This window comes from Strigops habroptila, chromosome 1 (assembly GCF_004027225.2).
Source record: "Strigops habroptila isolate Jane chromosome 1, bStrHab1.2.pri, whole genome shotgun sequence".
Lineage (NCBI taxonomy): Eukaryota > Metazoa > Chordata > Aves > Psittaciformes > Psittacidae > Strigops > Strigops habroptila.
In genome coordinates this window covers 72,893,543-72,912,610 of record NC_044277.2, presented here as the reverse complement: position 1 = coordinate 72,912,610, position 19,068 = coordinate 72,893,543, and the positions used below count along the sequence as shown (strand labels likewise).

The 19,068-nt window shown below is 37.5% G+C and overlaps 1 protein-coding gene across 9 annotated transcripts in view; it reads left to right on the top strand.

The window, feature by feature from the left end:
* Positions 1-19,068, top strand: part of SEMA5A (semaphorin 5A) — a 326,650-nt gene that overhangs the window by 183,516 nt on the left and 124,066 nt on the right. For all 9 annotated transcript variants that reach the window (XM_030495666.1, XM_030495658.1, XM_030495648.1 and 6 more), the window contains 3 exons: positions 4,134-4,232; positions 5,410-5,623; positions 16,864-17,149. In XM_030495666.1, the coding sequence (XP_030351526.1) occupies positions 4,134-4,232; positions 5,410-5,623; positions 16,864-17,149 (599 nt within the window). The remainder of the gene's footprint in view (positions 1-4,133; positions 4,233-5,409; positions 5,624-16,863; positions 17,150-19,068) is intronic.

Here is a 19,068-nt window from a genome sequence, read left to right as displayed (position 1 = left end):
TGTGGTACATACATTCAGATTTTCATTCATTCTCAGCAAACCTTTTTGAAGAAGCTGGTGATTGGAAGTTATGCCATCATTGTAAAATAGTATATATGGTATTCTAATAATGACCTCTGAAATTGTTACTTAGTATTGTTATTAGCTGGATAAAGATTTAGTGTTTCATTTGTATCCATAGCTTTTTTCTTCATTCACAATCTAAAAGTACAATCTATACATTTCATTACGTTCGAAGGTAATCCTGGGATGAAATTGTTCTTTTTTCGTTGTTGCCATAGGGCTTTTTTTTTGGTGTGTAGACTTTGTGACCTGAAAGCTTCATGTGGGAGTTGCTGGAGAATGCAGAGATACTAACTGAGGCAACCTACCCAGCTGGAATGACAACTGTCTTTTTGAACTTCTCATACCTCTGTTTCTTTCACTGGTGTGATTGAGGTTAAATTCAAAGGGTAAATTTATAGCCAGAGAAAGAATAGCCTAATGATGTTCATCTTTTATTGCCTTATGTTCAAGACTAAAACAAGGTCACTGTACTCTGTGTAAAGGAGGGCTTATGCATGCAGATGAGAAAAGACCTGATCTGTGGTGTGCTTCTCCTCCTAATCAAACTACTAAAACCTTCATTTGCAAAAACTGGTAATTATTTGACCTGCAGGTATTCACTCTAGTGCTACAGTGAATTGTCCCTCTTTAGAGGAATTTCCCTGGGTGTCGCAATTCCAATTACTATTATCAGAAAGACTACTTGCTTGCTTGTTGTTGTATAAATAGACCCAGCCCAAATTGAGGAGTTGCTGGGGGTTGCATTTCTGTAACATTTCTGGGGGCAAATTCAGATTTCAGGACAGAGGTGTAACTGTAGGGAAGGGACAGAAAAGACTGGAGACAAAACATACAAGGCCAGAGAGATGAGGATTACAGTGATGGCTATGGGTAAATTATTCATTCAAATCCTGATTTCTCTTAAAATTCTGCTGACTACAAAGCAGCATAGGGACAATGAATTCAAGCAGTAAAACTAAAAGTCAGTTTGCTGGTGGAGTGCCCTGAAACCAGAAGCAAATTTGAACCCTGAAGCAAATCTAGTAGTTTAGAGATAATGGTCAGTTAAACACAGCTCTTTTTTTTGTTCCGGAGAAAGAAACTGCACAGAATTTTGCCTCTAGCTGTTAGCAGTAGCTGTTCTGAGGTTTATGCTTTAGGAGTCAACGAGGGGAAAAAGCTGAAGGCGAAAATGTATAGGACATCTGTCACATTTGACAGTGTAATGCGCACTTGATGTTTGAAGGCTGATGTTTGTTGCTGAGACATGTATCCACCAATTTGAGCTGTTGCTTAAAATAATTAGTGGCTTCAAGAGTGATCCAGACAAAATTATGTCCTTGTGGCCAGCATGTGATAGCATTTAGAAGTCTAAACACCACACATGGAAAAGAGAATAAATTTGGCCATTCATGCTGGCACTTATGATATGGACTGTTAGAAAGGAAAAATATAAATACACACAGTAAAATGTAATAAACCAAACAGAGTGTTTAAAAAATACGTAACTGAAGTCTCTTATCCCATGCTTGTTTAAGATTCTAATGGCTCTGTGTGTTAGCATCTGAAATTTCAATAAAATTATTAAAAATTAAACAAAAGTGTGTTTAAAATGTTAGCCTATACAAAAACTATTGATGCAAATAGATAACCATATTCAGCCACGTTGTCCTTGAACTGTCAAGTTGGTCTAAAACTTCAGTAGCAACTTAGCCTGCTTGGCTGCTGAATTATTTCTAGTAGTTGTATTTTGTTACAGATATGTTGATATAAAAGCAGAAGGTACTTGCTAAATGAATTTTTTTCTTTCAGAGATATTTTTATAGGAGAATAGGAAAGTATATGGCATAGAGGTGAAGGTAAACTGGAGAATACGACTGTATAAAAGATGGCCACCAAACCTGTCACCACCTTCTGAAATAAAAAATTCTTTGAAGTCATTTGCATTCTCCATTGCCACTTCTACAACACACATCTCTTTTTTGCGCATGGAAAAAGTGAACCAGTACAGTTGAGCTTGACTCCAGAGCTAGAAAAGTGACTCTGAACAATTCAAATGACTAAATAATGGAGTCCTTTTTCAGTATGTTTTTGGCTGGTGATTGTTTTAATCATGGATATTTTGTTTTTAATTTGTTTTCCATTGTTGTTGATCTTTCATATGAAGAAAATAGACAATTATAAAAGCTATTCTTTCAGTTTTGATCTTCTTGTACTATGTACCCAACAAAAATTTGATAGGAGATATCTTATTTGCCCTGTTGCAGTATGGATTGTTGTCAAGTTGGCACAGGACTTGGAAACATTAGAGAAGAATCTTGTGAATCTCAGGAACGTCAGAGTTTAAAAAATTAACATTATTTTTTAGCAGAAAGAGTGGGTGATCAGTGTGCAAGTAATTTGGCAATGGCACTAGTTCAGGAAGCTCTGGAATACGAAGAGGTTGGATGATTGTAATGTCAGAACCCACTTATTTTTCCTACACTTACATTCCATGGCTTGATGTAAAGGGCATGATGGAAACAACCCAAAGAATGAATTTCTATGTTACATTCTATGAACCTTCCTGAGCACCTCCCCCCCCCCCCCAAAAAAAAAAAGGAATTGCCCTCAATTTTTTTTGTTGTAGTTCTTTTGGTGTAGTTAAAACCACCTTCAACAAGGAAACTGCACAGAAATGAAATAATTGTAATTTTTAAAAGGTAATGATGTTGTATTTTTACCCAATGGGAATCAAATCTTAATTTGAAGATGTTTGACATTTGCCTTTAAAGGCTCAAAGAGAAGCATTTAAAGCTATATTTTCATGAGCGACTAATGCAAATGTGGTTTTAGAGAGAGATTTTTTTCAAGAGGTAGGTTTTTTCTGAGATTCTGTGGGGAGGTTTGTAGGGCTTTTAAACTTTATTTTTATGAGGAAAGGTACAGATGATAAATTCTGAGAGTTTCCTCAGAGATTTTTAAATTATTTTGACCACCTTGCTTTGCAGTCTATTTTGTGCCTGTTCAATTTATTCAGGATTATATTTCTTATCTTCCAGGATGAGAGGCTATTTTCAAGATAAACAAGGAATACGTTTAATATAACTGTAGACCAAATAATGGGACTTCTGCAACACTACTATTGCATGGATTTATTACATTATTTCACTTAATATCTGTCAGAGTTGAGTAGCTGTATTTTCACAAGTGTTTTTAATGCTTTATGTGAGACTATCTTCTGAATGGATGCTAGAGAGCATTCAAATTGAAGGTTTCAGGAAAATTTATTTTCTCCAAGCATACTGTTGATTTTGGTCATTTTATCAGATAGGGACATTGATTTTTGCGGGAGTGTTTGCATCTTTCCTACATACAGTTCTGGGAGACTCTTAGTATTGCAGAAGAAAGCTTTCTGTCTGAATAAACAATAGAAATTGCTGTTGCTTTCTTGCTTCTGAAATGAGGGAAATGAACATCATAGAGCTTTCACACATCCTAATGGCATAAAAAACATGTAAAATTATTCCTCAGGGGTGAGCATCTATGTATTGAGGTAATGAAATTTCTTTAGAAACTTCAAATTAACAGAAATGTAGATGCTTCTAATAAAACGGATCGTGCAAATTATAAAACTAGTAGTGACATATCTGCATCTGAACATCTCAAGAATTTTTTTCGTTCTGGTTTCAACATACTCGTGTTATTGCCAACCTGTTCTTGCTCCTGTTTTCTTTACAAATTCTTCCCTTGGCCTGATCTGTCTTCAAAGCCAGCATCTGATTTCTTGGCATGGCAGTGTATTATTTAAGTCAGTATCTCTCTTTTCAGAGTTTAGCTTAACCTTTGAAATATGCACTTAGAAGAAATCTTCAGTACTGAAGAGGTCTATTGTTATCCTGTTAAGAACGTTTCACAGATTGGTGGATGCATGTGTTGTAATTAGGTAAACTAGGTATATAATGATTATTAAACCATTACTATAAGGCTTAAGCCTTATTTGTTTAAATTTTTATGTGTGGACATATAACCATGGAAAGCAAATTGTAGTTAGTCTCCTCTATGCTTTGAAGTATCACTGAATATATTCTTTCTTTTCTGTGTGTCAGGAGGAATGCCAGAACTACATTCGAGTGCTTCTTGTTGGAGGCAACCATCTCTTTACCTGTGGAACAAATGCATTCACTCCAATCTGCACTAATCGGACGGTATGAGTTAAATATTTTGTTCCACAAGCTCAAGTCACTGTTCTGAGCCAGCAGATTAAAAGGCTGCTGTGGTTGAGTCCAGGCTATTTGTATGTTGATGGGTGAGCTGATGTATAAAAGGCTGATTTAGCTAGTGGCAGGTCAAAGAGGAGAGTTAACCAATGATCTCTTCTTGCAGTCTTTTCCTCGGCTGTGGGAGAGAACACAGCTGCGAGCAGCTCAGTTCCTCCTACATGCCAATTTTCATGAACCATAGGTATTTCTAAGACTTCTGCCACTGTGTTAAGTTCAGTTGGCATCAACTGGTTTAGTTGTAAAATATAGTTGGGTAGCTGCATACTGAGTTTGTGTAGTCCTGGAGAAGATGAGAGTACCTGAATTAGTGATTTCTGACTGGTGAGAATGAGAAATCTTGGTTGAAAAGATCTGTCATTCTGTATCTGAAAAAAACCCGAGTTGTAATTTATGTGTATCAAAGAAAGAGAGTCCATTAAGGATCAATAATAATCATAATAAAAATCAAAATGTCACTGTTTGGACTAAGGTGGCTATTTATTTCAGGAGGGGAGAAGCATTTAAATGCAAAGAATAGCTGTATCACCAAAAACTCCTTTGCACATTTATCATATTTAAACCTATTGTACCTTCACTTTCAAATAACATATTAACATCATACTGTGGTTCATGGCTGAAAGTGTTAGGGCTACTAAATCAGGGAGATTGTTCTGCTGAACTGGAAAGCTCCTTTTTTTTAATCACATTTTTCATGTGAGATTCTTTCCTAGAACACACCAACAAAACAAGTAATAGATTTTTTTTTTTTATCATCTGTCCAGTTGCTACAGTAAATACCTTAGTTGATTCTGGCAATCAGATCTGGTTTTTGTTTTCATAAAAACAATCTGTGTACAGATAATTAATTTTTGAGTTAATCACGTGCTAATGTGGTTAACTTGCATGTTTTACATATTAAAGTGGCAAAAGTGAGATCAGACAACATTACAGTAAAACTCTAGGTGAGACTGTTTCAGACTGATGTAAAGGTCAGATCATAACTGTTGTGCAATACCAAAGGACGTAACTGGTGTTTATGATAGGATTTTGCTCAGATTGATGCAGCTTGGCTAAAATGATAATTTTTCGGTCATTTTAATCCCTTTTTCTCATTCTTTTACAGTTAAGTAACTTGACAGAGATACATGATCAAATCAGTGGCATGGCTCGTTGTCCTTACAGTCCCCAGCACAACTCCACTGCTCTTCTCACTTCCAGTGGAGAATTATATGCTGCAACAGCCATGGATTTTCCAGGAAGGGATCCTGCTATTTATCGCAGCCTGGGGGCCCTTCCTCCTCTCCGCACTGCCCAGTACAACTCCAAGTGGCTGAATGGTGAGTGCTGATGGACCAAGAGACTCATGTCTTTTTAATCCATATTTTCCATATTTATGGTCTTTAAATTCCATTCTGAGAATTTGAATGTTTTTGCGGTATTATTTATCTAATTTTGAAAATATTTTGCCTTTTTTTTTTTTATTTTACAAGTGTAAGTATGGCATTTAATTAATATAGCTGCATTTTGTAGATGTACACTTAAATATGTCATGTTTGCAGGTGTGCTTATACGGCAAAGCTGAGTCAGCCAAGAGCAGTAACTTGCCTTGAGCATTCTTTTGTTGAGTCCTTCAAAAACCTAAGGCAGAAAATAAACAGTTTAGAATGGACTGAATTCTCCTGGCTTTCCCTGCAGGTCCCAACCTTGACAAGCAGAAAAAGTTGTGCTTTCAAGCTGTGTTAGGTGGCAGACAGACATTTTTGAAGCTTATTAAAGCCGAAGGTTATGTCTAGTCTGCAAAACATATCATAGAATCCTATTGCAGCAATCACTCCTGTGTCATGGATGTTAATCACCTGATGAGGATTTCCAGCTGGGAGAAGCTGTAAACAGATAGGTATTCCTGAGATGTAACATGGCCAGTTGCCATTTTAGGCATTGCTAAAAAGAAGCAAATTCTTCTAAAATGAGAATTATTATTTAACATGAAATGTGAAATAATCTGTATTATAATTTACCCATGCTTATCCCACTAGAAGCAAAACATATTTTCATAAAGTATGCTATGTGACACAACAGTCGCTATCCCCACAGTGCATTTCATTATATGATGGGATTATTCTCATGTTTGAAGTGAAATACGAATATAAATCCTAGCATCAGAACATGAGGGTCTGATGCAAGAGACAGACTTTATTTTGAATATTTAAGTTCTCATATAATTTGAATGCTGAATTGTACGTATTTGATTGGTGCATTTTTCCTGTACAAAAGAAGCCATCAGAGGTAGCTTGGAGAAATTTGTGACTTTCTCTGAAGGTCAGCTGATTTGAGAATATTAATTAACAAAACCAAACTGTATGCAACATAACAGAATTATAGCAGTGCCACAAAAACATGAGAAGAAAAATTAACTCATTGTATAGATATCCCAGTTCGGGCACCTTTTGTCCACACTGCCATGGTATTGGCACTAAGTACTATGCCACACCTGGGTGCTTCTGTCAAAGGGAAAAAATTCTTCACACTGAATTTTCAGTTTAACTGGTTATGTTTTATGCTAATTTTTTTGCTAATATGCTAACTTTATACTAAAATTCCCTGCCCCTGACTCCTGTAATTAATCAAATTCACTGTATTTACATTTTGTCCATTTAAAGCTTCAGCTGCACCTATACATTCTCCATTAGAGCTCATTCTTCTGCTTCGAAATTGTTAAGAATTAAGTTGCCAGGAAACTGGCTTTTACCTTTGGGGAGGAAGAACAAGATTAGTTTTGTAATTAGAGCCAGTTCAAGCAAATCCAATAAAAAGTCTGGAAGCTGCCCAGTTACCTACGTGAAAGGGAGGAGGAATCTCTTTTGGGGTGGCGAAGAGTTGGGGATTCTTCTGCTTTTATGTCAATTTGCCAGCTCACGTGATTCAGTGCCAAGAAACTGCATTAGTTTTTCAGTGCTTGGATAGAAGGGAAGATTTTGCTGCTTTTGGTGAGAATGTAAAACACATAATCCTGCGAAAAAAGTGAGGCATCAACTGGAATGGAAGCTTTCTAGTCAGTATCTGTTCAGCTGCAGTAGCTGTCAGTTACTGTAATTCAGCCTTATTTTAGGTGTGCATGTGCATGCACATGTGTCTGTGAATGTTTCCAATTTGAAGCGTGTTTTTCTTTTACATCCCTGTTTCCCTCAGAGGTGCAATGTTTTTTCTCACTTAAATTTTCCACTCTGCAAATCACACTGGGGGCAGTGGCAGTATTCTAAAACACAGCTGATTATCTTCTTCTATGCAATGAAGACATTGTTGATTTTAATGGCTAGCCAACTTCTCAGTGAATTTCAGGGGTTTTCAGTGAGATCAGTCAGGCCAAAGGGACATGCCTATATGCTGAGGCAGTCTGCTGTCAGTGTTCACTGTAGTTTATGGTGAAGGGTCTTGACATGGGAAGCTCTGAATTTTCATCACAGAAGAAACCTTGTTTCTAATCTGAATAATCAAAAGGTCTGTAATCATGAACTGTGTTGAACTGTGACACTGTGTGAGAGGAAAGCAGAGCTGATGTGTCATGTGGCTGGAGATCCCATTTTAGCATGCAGTGATTGCAGCTTCTGAATCACAGATATCACAAATAAAATACGTTTCAGTTGATAGCCTGAATTCCCTATTCTAGTTCAGCCAGAGTCATATATTTATTACCAGGTCCTGCCTTCTACTGGGGCCTTGCTAGGTTTGAAAGCAATCCACATCAACTGAATAGGTAAGCTAGCAGGTATTTTCAGCATGGGTATCTTTATAACGATACATTCAGCTAAGCATCATTCTGATCAGGTGCTTAACCTTAGTAGAGTATGGACAAGTCAGTGAACTTTCATTTCTGTATTATCATTTTCTTGATGCATTCAACACTCAGTTATCTGGGGTGATGAAGAGTTTGATAGCTTGGTTAAAAATATCAGTTACTCAGGATGTGTGTAAAAGCAAGCTACAAGAGCATTCCATGAGTGTGTAATTGAAAGGAAAAGGAAAGTTCAATGAGCCTACAGTATGTGAAGCACGAAGAGCTTGAGCAAACACTGATCCAAAAAGGTAGATGGACAGCACAGCAACACTCCAAAGATGGAAATCCTGGTTTTGACTGGAGCTAGGTACTGTGGAGCATCTTATAAGGTCTCTGAATATGCTTCTTGTTCACCCACTAGGCAACCTGCTGACAGTATTTGAGATTTGACTCCCTTGAATTTTGCCTTGACAATTTTTAATGGCAGAAAGAAAAGTTGTCCAAGTGTTACAGATATCTGCCACTTCTTAAAGGTTTTGCTTATTTTGGAAAATTTTACGATGTAAACAGTCATATCTTCTTTAGTGATGGAGGAATGAAGCATCTGAAGATAGCTTACATTTTTTTTAACATTGAGAGTAGTAATCTATTCAGCTCTTGCTTATCTCTGAATATGATCACCAGTTATTTTTTTGCCTCAGAACTTCCCTCCCCTTCTAGAAAAAGAAATTACTGCTCTTCTTATGGACCCTATTTCTATCTTCCTGGCACTCCTTTTGACAATGTGCAGCTGGTCCAAATGCAGTGAGCAGCTTTTTGACCACAGTCATCACCATGCAGAGGTTCTGCTCATCTCCATGAGGAGACATCACTGAAAGACCATACTACCTTGGTGCTATGACCTGAGCATTCACCGTAGTTCAACAGTTCTACAGGTTGGGTTGCTCACAAGGAATTTATCAGCTGTCAGTGAAGAGACAGGCCTATGTTATTCTCACCTTTCTTGCCCAACCTGTCAGTACTCTGTAACTGTCAATATTCTCAATCGAGAGGAACATGATCACCCAGGCGAGTTAACAAGTGCTGCAAACCAGTGCTCTCCCCAAGCAACAGCCCAGCTGGCTGCAGGACAGTAAACCTGAAAATGTGGAAGAGAGAACTCACCTTTCGCTCTCTTGATGTCATGTTCTGGCCTTCTCTTTTCTCATGTAGAGAAAAAAGTAATGCTTAAAGTTACTCATGTGAATATATAAATCCATAAACAAATGAAGATAGAAAGGTACCAGTAACTTACTCATGAAGGTGTGTTGTTCTGCTACGTACTCTCCTTTCTCTTCCTCTCTGAATCTGGGTTCAAGTACTTCTGTGCTTCAGGGAAACAATTTGAGGTGATACAGCGCACATTGAGGTTTATGTCTAAAGCAGACAGCTCTTCCATTGATATCTTCTCCAGGCCAAAGTAATCAGCAAGATCTTGAGCTTCAGCCAACTGCTCAGGTTAGCACAGGGCAGCATGTTGCTAGAACGTTTTAAAATTACCTTTGTAGTATTTCATAAAAAGAATAGTCTGCCTTAGCAGTCTGCTTTGGACATTATTAAATGAAAGCTAATAAATTAAATCTTTCATTAAGGAAAAAAAATTATACCTTGATTTACAGCTGGCATGCTGTTTATTTGAACCTCTTTAGGCTCTCAGTGTAACACGGAGTTTAAATCATATCCAGAGTTGTCTGTCATAGTCTGCTTCTAATTAGACTGCTTTAGAGTTGATCTGCAAAGTGGAGCAGGGGCAGAATTCATCGTTCGCTCCAGAGGACAGAGGTAAATGGAATAGTTATATTTGTAGTCCGCAGCTGCAGTGGATCCAGTTTGGCGAGGAAAAGCCTGCTCTGCTTAGACTTCTTCTAAGCTTCTTCTGTAGTCCAGCATTTACAGTTAGTAAAGAAAGATATTTCTCCTTTCAGTCCACGTCCTCAAATCAGTAAATGATGCCTCAGTGTGAAAATCAGCCTTAGTCTATAATGTCTGTTTGCTTCACTTAGCCAATAAAAGGGCAAAACAGATTAAAGAAAAAAATTGAAATCCAACTCAATCCCTTTCTTTTTCATCACATGGAGAAACACTGAGACACTTGGTTTCATAATTTGCCAAATTACAATTGCTTGGGTCTCCAATGATCTTGAAATACATTGTAGGTGTTTTCTGTATCCTAGGTATACGATGATAGATGCTATTGTAACACATTAAATAAATAAAAACTTTGTTTTAAAGGTCAAGACACTTCATCAGTGGGCAGACCATAGGTGATTAAAATGTAATCTTATATTAGATATAGCCGCAAACCAGAAAAAAATTAAATAAAATCTCAAACGGATTAGAAGCCTTTCCAGCTGCAAAGTGTATAGGAATGTTTGGATTGTTCTGCTCTGCTGGTAGACATAATATTATCACTTTTTCGTCTTGCTGCCCTAAGCATTTCATTATTAGGTATCATTAAAGTGGTTGTTCGGAGATCACTTTCTTAAAAACATTTTACTTAATAAAAAGCTTATTAATCTAGAACAGGTACTTCTAGTCTTCAAAAGTAACAGTAAAATTCCTACAAAGATGGCTTGATTAGTGGGGTTCAATATAGGTCTGAATCCATTCTTATCATTATTTGTTAGTGGACTTTCATTGTAACTCTTGCTGCTAGTAGGGTATGTGGAGAGAAATTATGACCTTGTGGAGAGAAATTATGACCTAAGAACAAAAATTAATCCATTCACTTTTGCTTATAAGGATTAATGGAAAGGACTATAATAATTCAGGGTTATCCTTTTCTGTTTCTGGGTTTTAATGAAAAGCCTTGTTATTACCTAATGCAAGCTTTTCATTTATGTAATGTTTTATGTAACTCAAAACCAGTGTGTTCTTGAGATGTGCAATTTGGTCTTTAGCTTTCAGATAAAAGACTTGACTGAAAATATGCAAAGCATATGCTACCATTTCTTGCTAATTTTGTAAGAAGATAAATAATTACTTTCCTTGTTGTGCCTCCCATGAGGTAATTCTGTTCTTTTATGCATATCATCCTTTTTGCTGGTATCCTCAAATGGGAGGGCAATGTGTGCTGATTTTGAAACCCATCTTGAGGCTTTTTCACTGGAGCTGCCACTAGAGGAAAAAAATTGAGCAGTTATGCTGTATTTTTCCTTTCAAAGTTGTACATCTTTATACAGATGGCAATGACAGAGTAGGAGAGCAGTAAGTTGATGCAAGATAGAGGTGCCTCCCCGGACTTCCTTTCTCCAATGCCAGACTAAGTTACTACAAAACACCTTAATAGCATTTCCTCACCCATCTGAAATGCTAGAGACAGGCAGCACTATCCATGAAGGTAGGATTTCTTTTTCTCTTACCTACCATTGGTAAAACAGCTAGGTCCGCCTTCCATTTATGAAAAAACTAGGAGGCCACTGAGGACAAAGCCCGTTCTTTTATATCTGATCTAGCCTACTCATGTCAGGTGCCAATTGGAGAGGCTGAACAAGGAAGGAAGAAAGGGACCCCTGCAAGCAGATCATTTGTGCCCAGCTGCAGAGAGGTGTGACAGGAGCATCAGCCTCATTAATGGAGAAAACCGTAACACACAGTGAGCCAGAGAGGATGAAAGAACTTGGAACTGAAATACGTCTCAGCCAGGGGAAGGTAGAAAATCTTGAATTTTGGGAAACAGGAATACATGAAAAACAGCATTCGCCAAAGAAAGGAGAAGGACAGAAATACTGGAGGCAGAGGTAGAATTTCAGTAGCAGACATATCAAGCCTTAAAGTGAAAGGAAAAGGGGATGATTATGAAAGTGAACTCTGGTTTTATTTCTGCTATAAGAAAAAAAAAAAAAAAAAAGAGGACCAGGTCTGCAGGGAAGGCCCTTTGATCAGCTCCCTTCCTGCAAGACTACATCAGAGAAAACCAAAAAATGGCAGTCCAAATGTTTGGAGATGAATGGGTAAGCCATCATAATTGAGTTTTCTTTCCATACCTGCTGTTTGGTAAAATCAACTTAAAGAAATCTGGGTTTTTCTGTTCTTTTGTATGTGGAACTCTGGATTCAGAGTTTTAAGTAACCATCCAAGCTTCTGAATCTTTTGATAGATTGCTATAGCCCAAACCTCTAGAGGATCTGAGTAAATTAAGGTAGTCCTCTATATTTTTGATCCTTGCTCCTCCCCCAGTATACCACTATGCAAGTGACTATATTTGATGCAAAATCCACTGAACTCTGGATGGGACTCTCAGGGACTTGAGTAGGTATTAGATCAGAATAGAGAATGGTTTCTGTCACTAAGTAGGCCACTGGTGATTTAGCATAAACACAATGATATAATAAATTGCAAAATATTGTGCCAGGTAAGAACACTTTACCTTGAAAATGAAGGAAATTTATTTGAAATAAACAACAGGCAATAAACCAAGGAATTTTGTAATGCTGCATTTAAAAACTATTTTTCAGAAAAGAAGTAATTACATTTCAGAATATTAGAGTACATAGAAAAATGCAATGTGTAATGAGTGCATCCACCTTTATGATTATACTGAATTGTATTATAAAATCTATCAGTAGTATAAGAGAAGATTGGTAAAAAAAATATCTGGCATAAACAGTTTTAGTGTATTTTGCAGTCCTTGCTCTTCCATACCCATAAAATCTTCAATTTAGCAAAGGGAAAAGAATGTAAAAGAAATCTTGGAGAGCTGAGGCATTGCAGAAGAAATAGTAGTCCAAATAAACTGGTAGCCAGCTATGGTATGTTAGACTAGCATTTTAAGCATGTGTCCCAGATAACTGTGAAACACAGAGGAAAAATAGCTATTAACAAGCAATTGTTTTGGCCAGCTTTATACCAGGATTTAATATTTTAAAGTTCGGCTTCTGAGGATAGATACAATTATGATGGCTACAAGTTATATATTACTTTTACAATGCTTAACACTGCAGGAAAGTTTTGCTCTATGATTAAGATTTGTCCTTAAACATTCATGAGCAGCAATGCCTTGGTCAGCCTAATGCAAGTTCTGTGCTGTTTTCCAACAGCTGCAGAGGGCTACACTAAATGAACATGGATGGCAAAATGCAAATAGGAAAGGGACTTACTCATTATGTCAGAAAGGTGAAAGAAAATTGACTGCTGCATTTGGAGCTTAGATTCTTTCTGTGATTTTGGAGAGCATTTCTAGCTGGAGGTTGAGCCTTATAAAACAAAAAATTAAAACAAAAAAAGTCAAAAGCATCTTCCTAGAATTTAACGTCATTAAGTATTTGGCTGAATACAAATATTTGGAAGAAATGGGTCTTTAGAAGCAAACAGTATGCGGGTGTGGTTCATTTATCTAGTGAGGTTAATGAACAAGCTTCAGAGAGGTGTTGTTCAGCATTAGACCAGTATCCAGACTTCAGTATTTTATTGAAGATTTTCAAAATTTCGTACATGCCTATATCTATGTATGTGTGTTATTTTGTATATGTATGTAATCACATCTGTGTCTACATCTCACAAACTTGTAATTCTAGCTTTCTTCTCACATTTCTGGGGTTAATTTAACCTTTGACTGGATCTCTGAATGCATTGCACTTGGGATATGAGTAGTCACTTCTCACAGGGATAGTCACTGGAAATCATAGCTCTTTCTTGCTCAGAGTAGACCATATAATCCTTAAGGTCAATTGCTCTTACCTCCTGAAAAACATAGATTACTCCCTGTCATTTGGTTCACTCTGGAAATAGTAGTATCCACTAACTAGGTAAATTAAGTCATATTAGTCTACTTCAGAGTATGTGGATTTTATAAAAAGCACAAGCAAACTTTCTTGCTCCAAAGTTCAGAAAGTGGGAAGAGGCCAGGGCTCCCTCAGATGTTCTCACAAAGCTCTCTCAGGCTCCTGTTTCCCATTATTCTTCCTAGACAAAGTTCCTGTAGAGTTTCTGTCATCCTTTTACTCACCCAGACTACATCTACACTACTAAATAAAAGAGGTCTAGGAAATAAGCTTATGCTCAACATCTTTGGTCATCTGTATTGCTTAATTGTTGGCTCACTTCCTAGCCTTGTTCTGGACCACTCCACCTACTGCTTTCCCCCTAAAAAGCTGGGTGCAACTTGGGGAGGAGTTTGATTTATACCATTAGCAAGAGGCAGTACAGGTGGGACTGCACCATTTGGCTCCTTGTGCCCTCCAGAGTGCCCTATCCCATTCGCAGTAAGCTTTGAAGTCCCAAATAGCCCAGTCTGTCCTTATGCCACCTCCCAAGGCATGCACTGTGCCATTGCTTTGATGCCATTCTTCGGAACGCAGCATCAGCACTTGTGTGACAGAGCTGCAGCCAGTCTCTACAGGAGCAGTCGGCACTGTCAGACAGCACTATTCTGGCAGTGGGTATGGATTTGGTCTCTTTGGTCTCCAGGTTCCCTGGGCGGGTGTGAAGGGAGAATAATCCAAAGGGGAAGCGTTGTCTCTTCCCTAGTAAGTGCCTTCTCATTAAGAATAGACACCATGCTCTCTGGAAAATTTCTAAAGGTTGGAAACAAACCTGCATACAATTAGATTATTTCAGATAGAGGCACTGTCTTGGCTTCATATGGTTCAGTGATCTTTTTTGAATTAACTTAGAAGAGTCTGTGGGGAAACATCCTTGCAGGACAGTTATGCTGCTTTATGAAGGAAGACGTAGATATTCCCTGGCTTTGTGCTGAGTAAGCAAACTTCAGAAATGGCACGCTAAGTGTATTTGCCCAGAGACAGCACTAACTAGCCACTGGGTGCTTTCAATGCATAGACTTGCGTATCTGTGTAGCACTGCTCCATGTTGTACACCGGAGATCTTTGTTGTGTCACATTGGCAAGCTTATTTGCTTGCTTTCCTGATTCCATTAGTTCCATTTAATTTAGGAAAGTCTAGCCAGCCTGATGCATCCATAAATTGAATATATAAAATCTTACAAAGGTCATATACAATACTTGTGAAATTATTACAGGTTGACATTCTCATGTTGTTCCATACTAGCTGTATCCTGTCACGTACCCAAATCCTTGCACTTGTTGTGGTGATCTAGTAATTCACAAATGAAATGCATTTACCTTTCCAGAACTATTTGCAAATTCAGCAGGAAAAAAGAGAGTCACTTCATTTGCTGCATTAAAAAACTTTCATGGGAGGCCTCCATGTCAACAAATAACAAACAGCTCACAGCACAATATTTGGAAACATATGAACTAATTTTTCCTAGACAGGAATCTCTTCTTTCCTTTGAAAAGTGATCCAGTTCACTTTTTCCAAAGAGAAATTGAAAAAGTGAACTCTGACATGATAATCCTTGCATATCCACAGAATACCCTGAGGTAGCTCTGAGAATATTACATTTCATGCAAATGAAAATAGTTTTCATTTTCAATAGTTTTGCCATTTTCAAATTTCAATGGCAGGCCACATTTTCATCAGTTCATAATCAATAAAGTATATGCATATGTATATCCTGTTTCTCAGTTTTATACCCATGAAATACGAGTACTAGTTTTTATTTATATATGTTTTTGTGATTATCTGTGCAACTTAAAAATATTGTCTCTTGAAAGATAGACAGGGATTTTTCAAGAACCCTGGAAACATTCTGAATGCATTTCATATGATTTTTATTCTTAAAATTCGTGAAGTTTTTATTGGTAGTTCATTATTCTCCACACTTTGAGAGCTTTTGGTTGTGTTTCTGGCGCTGCAGTGAGATCCTAGGCCGTTTTAGATCAGTGGGCCTCCAGCAAGAATCTATGAGGTCTCCATGCAGCTTAGCTTCTCCAGCCCCAACTTTCTTAGCCTGTCTTCATACGAGAAGTGCTCAAGCCCCCTTATCATCCTTGTGGCTCTCCTCTGGACTTGCTCCAACAGCCCCGTGTCCTTCTTATGTTGAGGACAACAGAATTGCTGGTTTCTGAGGGTTCTGTAATGGTTCCTTACACAAGGTGGGCTCTTCTCCACAAATATGTGTATCAAATTTGTCTTTAAGAAAGTTACCAAGTTGTTTTAGAAAGTTGTCAATCTCTTAAGGTCATGGACTCTGCTCAGTTTTAGTAATCCGTATGTGAAATGGGCCACATGTTATTGTCTTTGGTATTTGGTATGCATTGTTTCTCTTTTTTTCTTTAAAAAAAATCACCATCTGTTTTCAAGATTTTTTTCAATATATTCTCTAATTCTTCCTGCATCACTATCAGTTTCTTTGATCAGTTTTTAATAATTTTTCGAAAAAAAGAAAAATGAAGAAAGAAAAAGAATATTGTAATACTATCAAAATCTTTAAGCAATATAGGGCTGAAATGTGGTTATCTTATGATCAAATGCTCCTGTATAGCCTTCTCTTTCTTTTCATTACAGCCTTTGAATACGTTCTTAGTCACACTCGGTTACTATCCATAACCACTAATCTGGAGCATTGGCATGGTGACAAAGCAGAAACAGAGTTAACACAACAGATAAGCTCACTGATGCTTTTGATGGTAGAATACAGTGAGCTGCACCAGGCTGCCCAGCACAGTCATGCTATAGACAGCTCGAGCAGAAAGCCTGTCCAGCTGTCTTCATGTAGCTTCTAATCCTCGCGAGACATGAGCTTGTCTACTGAGTCATGTCACGGGATCAGTTCCCTGCAAGGGTAATAAAAGGAGTGTTTTTCTAAATCTAATTCTAAGATACATCCAATTTCCATGTTAATATGAGTGCATGTATTACAAGAAGGTAATAAATAATCTTTTCTTCTGTTATTTTCAGAGCCAAATTTTGTGTCATCTTATGACATTGGGAACTTTACCTACTTTTTCTTCCGCGAGAATGCAGTGGAACATGATTGTGGGAAAACAGTCTTTTCTCGTGCTGCTCGGGTGTGCAAAAATGACATCGGTGGCAAGTTCGTGCTGGAGGATACCTGGACTACCTTCATGAAAGCTCGGCTGAACTGCTCTCGCCCTGGAGAGATTCCATTTTACTATAATGAACTACAGAGCACTTTCTTTCTGCCAGAATTGGACTTGATCTATGGGATTTTTACCACTAATGTGTAAGTAAATTCCATGGTATGTTTTATTTTCTTGCTATTTGTGACAGTGAAAACTAAAGTTCTGAGCTGCTCTCTTCTGCATGTGCCAGGTGAACATAAATACAAATTACTGTTTTTCTTAGCTTTGCAAACTACTGTTTTGCACTGTCCTCTTGTGAGCAAGTGTCAGTTCCAAATGCTTTCCACATAAATTGTCAAAGGCATATGCAAGAAGGAAGAATTCTTAATATTTCCTTACAGCTGGGAGCCAGTTGTGTTTAAGACTATTCAGTCATCTTTTTCATACATCCTTATAAAGACATTATTTTTTATTTTGCACACTGTTGTAGTACATAAATGCATTATTTCTTTATGAAATAAATATTTTATACTTACAATGTGACATAATCATGAATTTGACATGATGTAATTTGACCATTTGAAGATGACCTTACCCAAAAGACCACAAGAGGTGCTCTTATAGCCCTAACATATACTCATGTGAGTTTGAGGGTCAAACCAAGCATTTAATTTTCAACTGAAACTGTTATATCAATAGAGTAAAATTAAAAAATGTACAGTCTGGTCTTAAAAGTAACAATTTGGTAAAATGTTACGTATTATATTTTTGGGTGGTAAAATATTAAAACATTTGATGAACATAATAAAAGTTCCCTGAATTCTGAGCTTGATATCAAGAGTTGCTTAACTTTTAGGAAAAAAGAGACATTCATGTCAGAAATGTCCTTTGTTACTTTAACCATTATAATTGGAGTTCAGTGAGAGCAGCCTATATGTTACAATGAGCATGAATTTGAGCTTAAACTAGTTTCCATGCTATTGGTGCTGTCCTTTAGTAACACATGCAAGCATCTTGCAGAGCTGGGCTCATCCCTGGGCTGGTAACTCATGCTGTGAGCATGACTAGTGAGGGGCTGCTTGAATCAGGCTGTGGCGATTCATAACTTGTGACATTGGAGAATAGCTTTGACAAAGTCCTGCCACAGAAAGCCTAACCAGAGGAATTCTGCTCCAGAAAATCCACAGGGCTTTGCCCATGGAAGGGAAACAATGCTTTTCTCTCAGAAGGGCTGCTGCAACAGTCTGAAGAATGATGGAATTTCCTGTGATACAAATTCCAGTTTCTGAGGTTGAGCAAGGATATCAGGGCTGCCTTCAGCCCACTCTGGCTCTTCCGAAAATGGACTTGCTAATGTGAGATTATCTTTGCCATATGAAAGTAGCCAGTATTTGAAACCTTGCTGCTAATTCCTTCTTCCCCTATGGCTCTCTGTTCTGCCTTGTCCAAAAGAGATGGACCATTCAAAGAGGAATTCATTACAACTGTTAGGGGGTGGGGGTTTTTTGATAGCCTCATTTAAATCATATTTGTTCATGCAATCAAACATTTTCCTAAATTTTTTGGACATTGTTGCAACGTTATATGGTTAGAATTACTTCTACATGCTGAATAGCTGCTCACAGGTACCCACACAACCTGTATGATACACCTCTCAGCTCTGCAACTGGCGGTTCTCCACAGAAACAGGGTTTCCGATAACTGGGAACAACATATTCCTTTCTGTTGGTGTAACAGCATCAGATATTATTGAACCACATTCAGCATTCTTCAATCTCAGTGTCTTCAGAATTGCAATGATTTTATTGTACCCTAATGCTTTCTAAATGTACTGTGAATATACTTTAATATACTTGTGGGGAAAAAGCTGAAGCATTTCTGTCAATAAAGACTGAGTAATAGCAAAACCTGTACTCTTTATGTGTCATTGACTGTTAAGCCCACTATAGCCCCTGCTTCATAATGAAGCTGGATTTTTTTCTTTCAGACTATCTGAAAATCTGTAAGCATGAGTCTAATGTCCTTTAAGGACTTCAAGAAAGTAAAGAAGACATTGGTATAGTTAATAATATTAGTAATC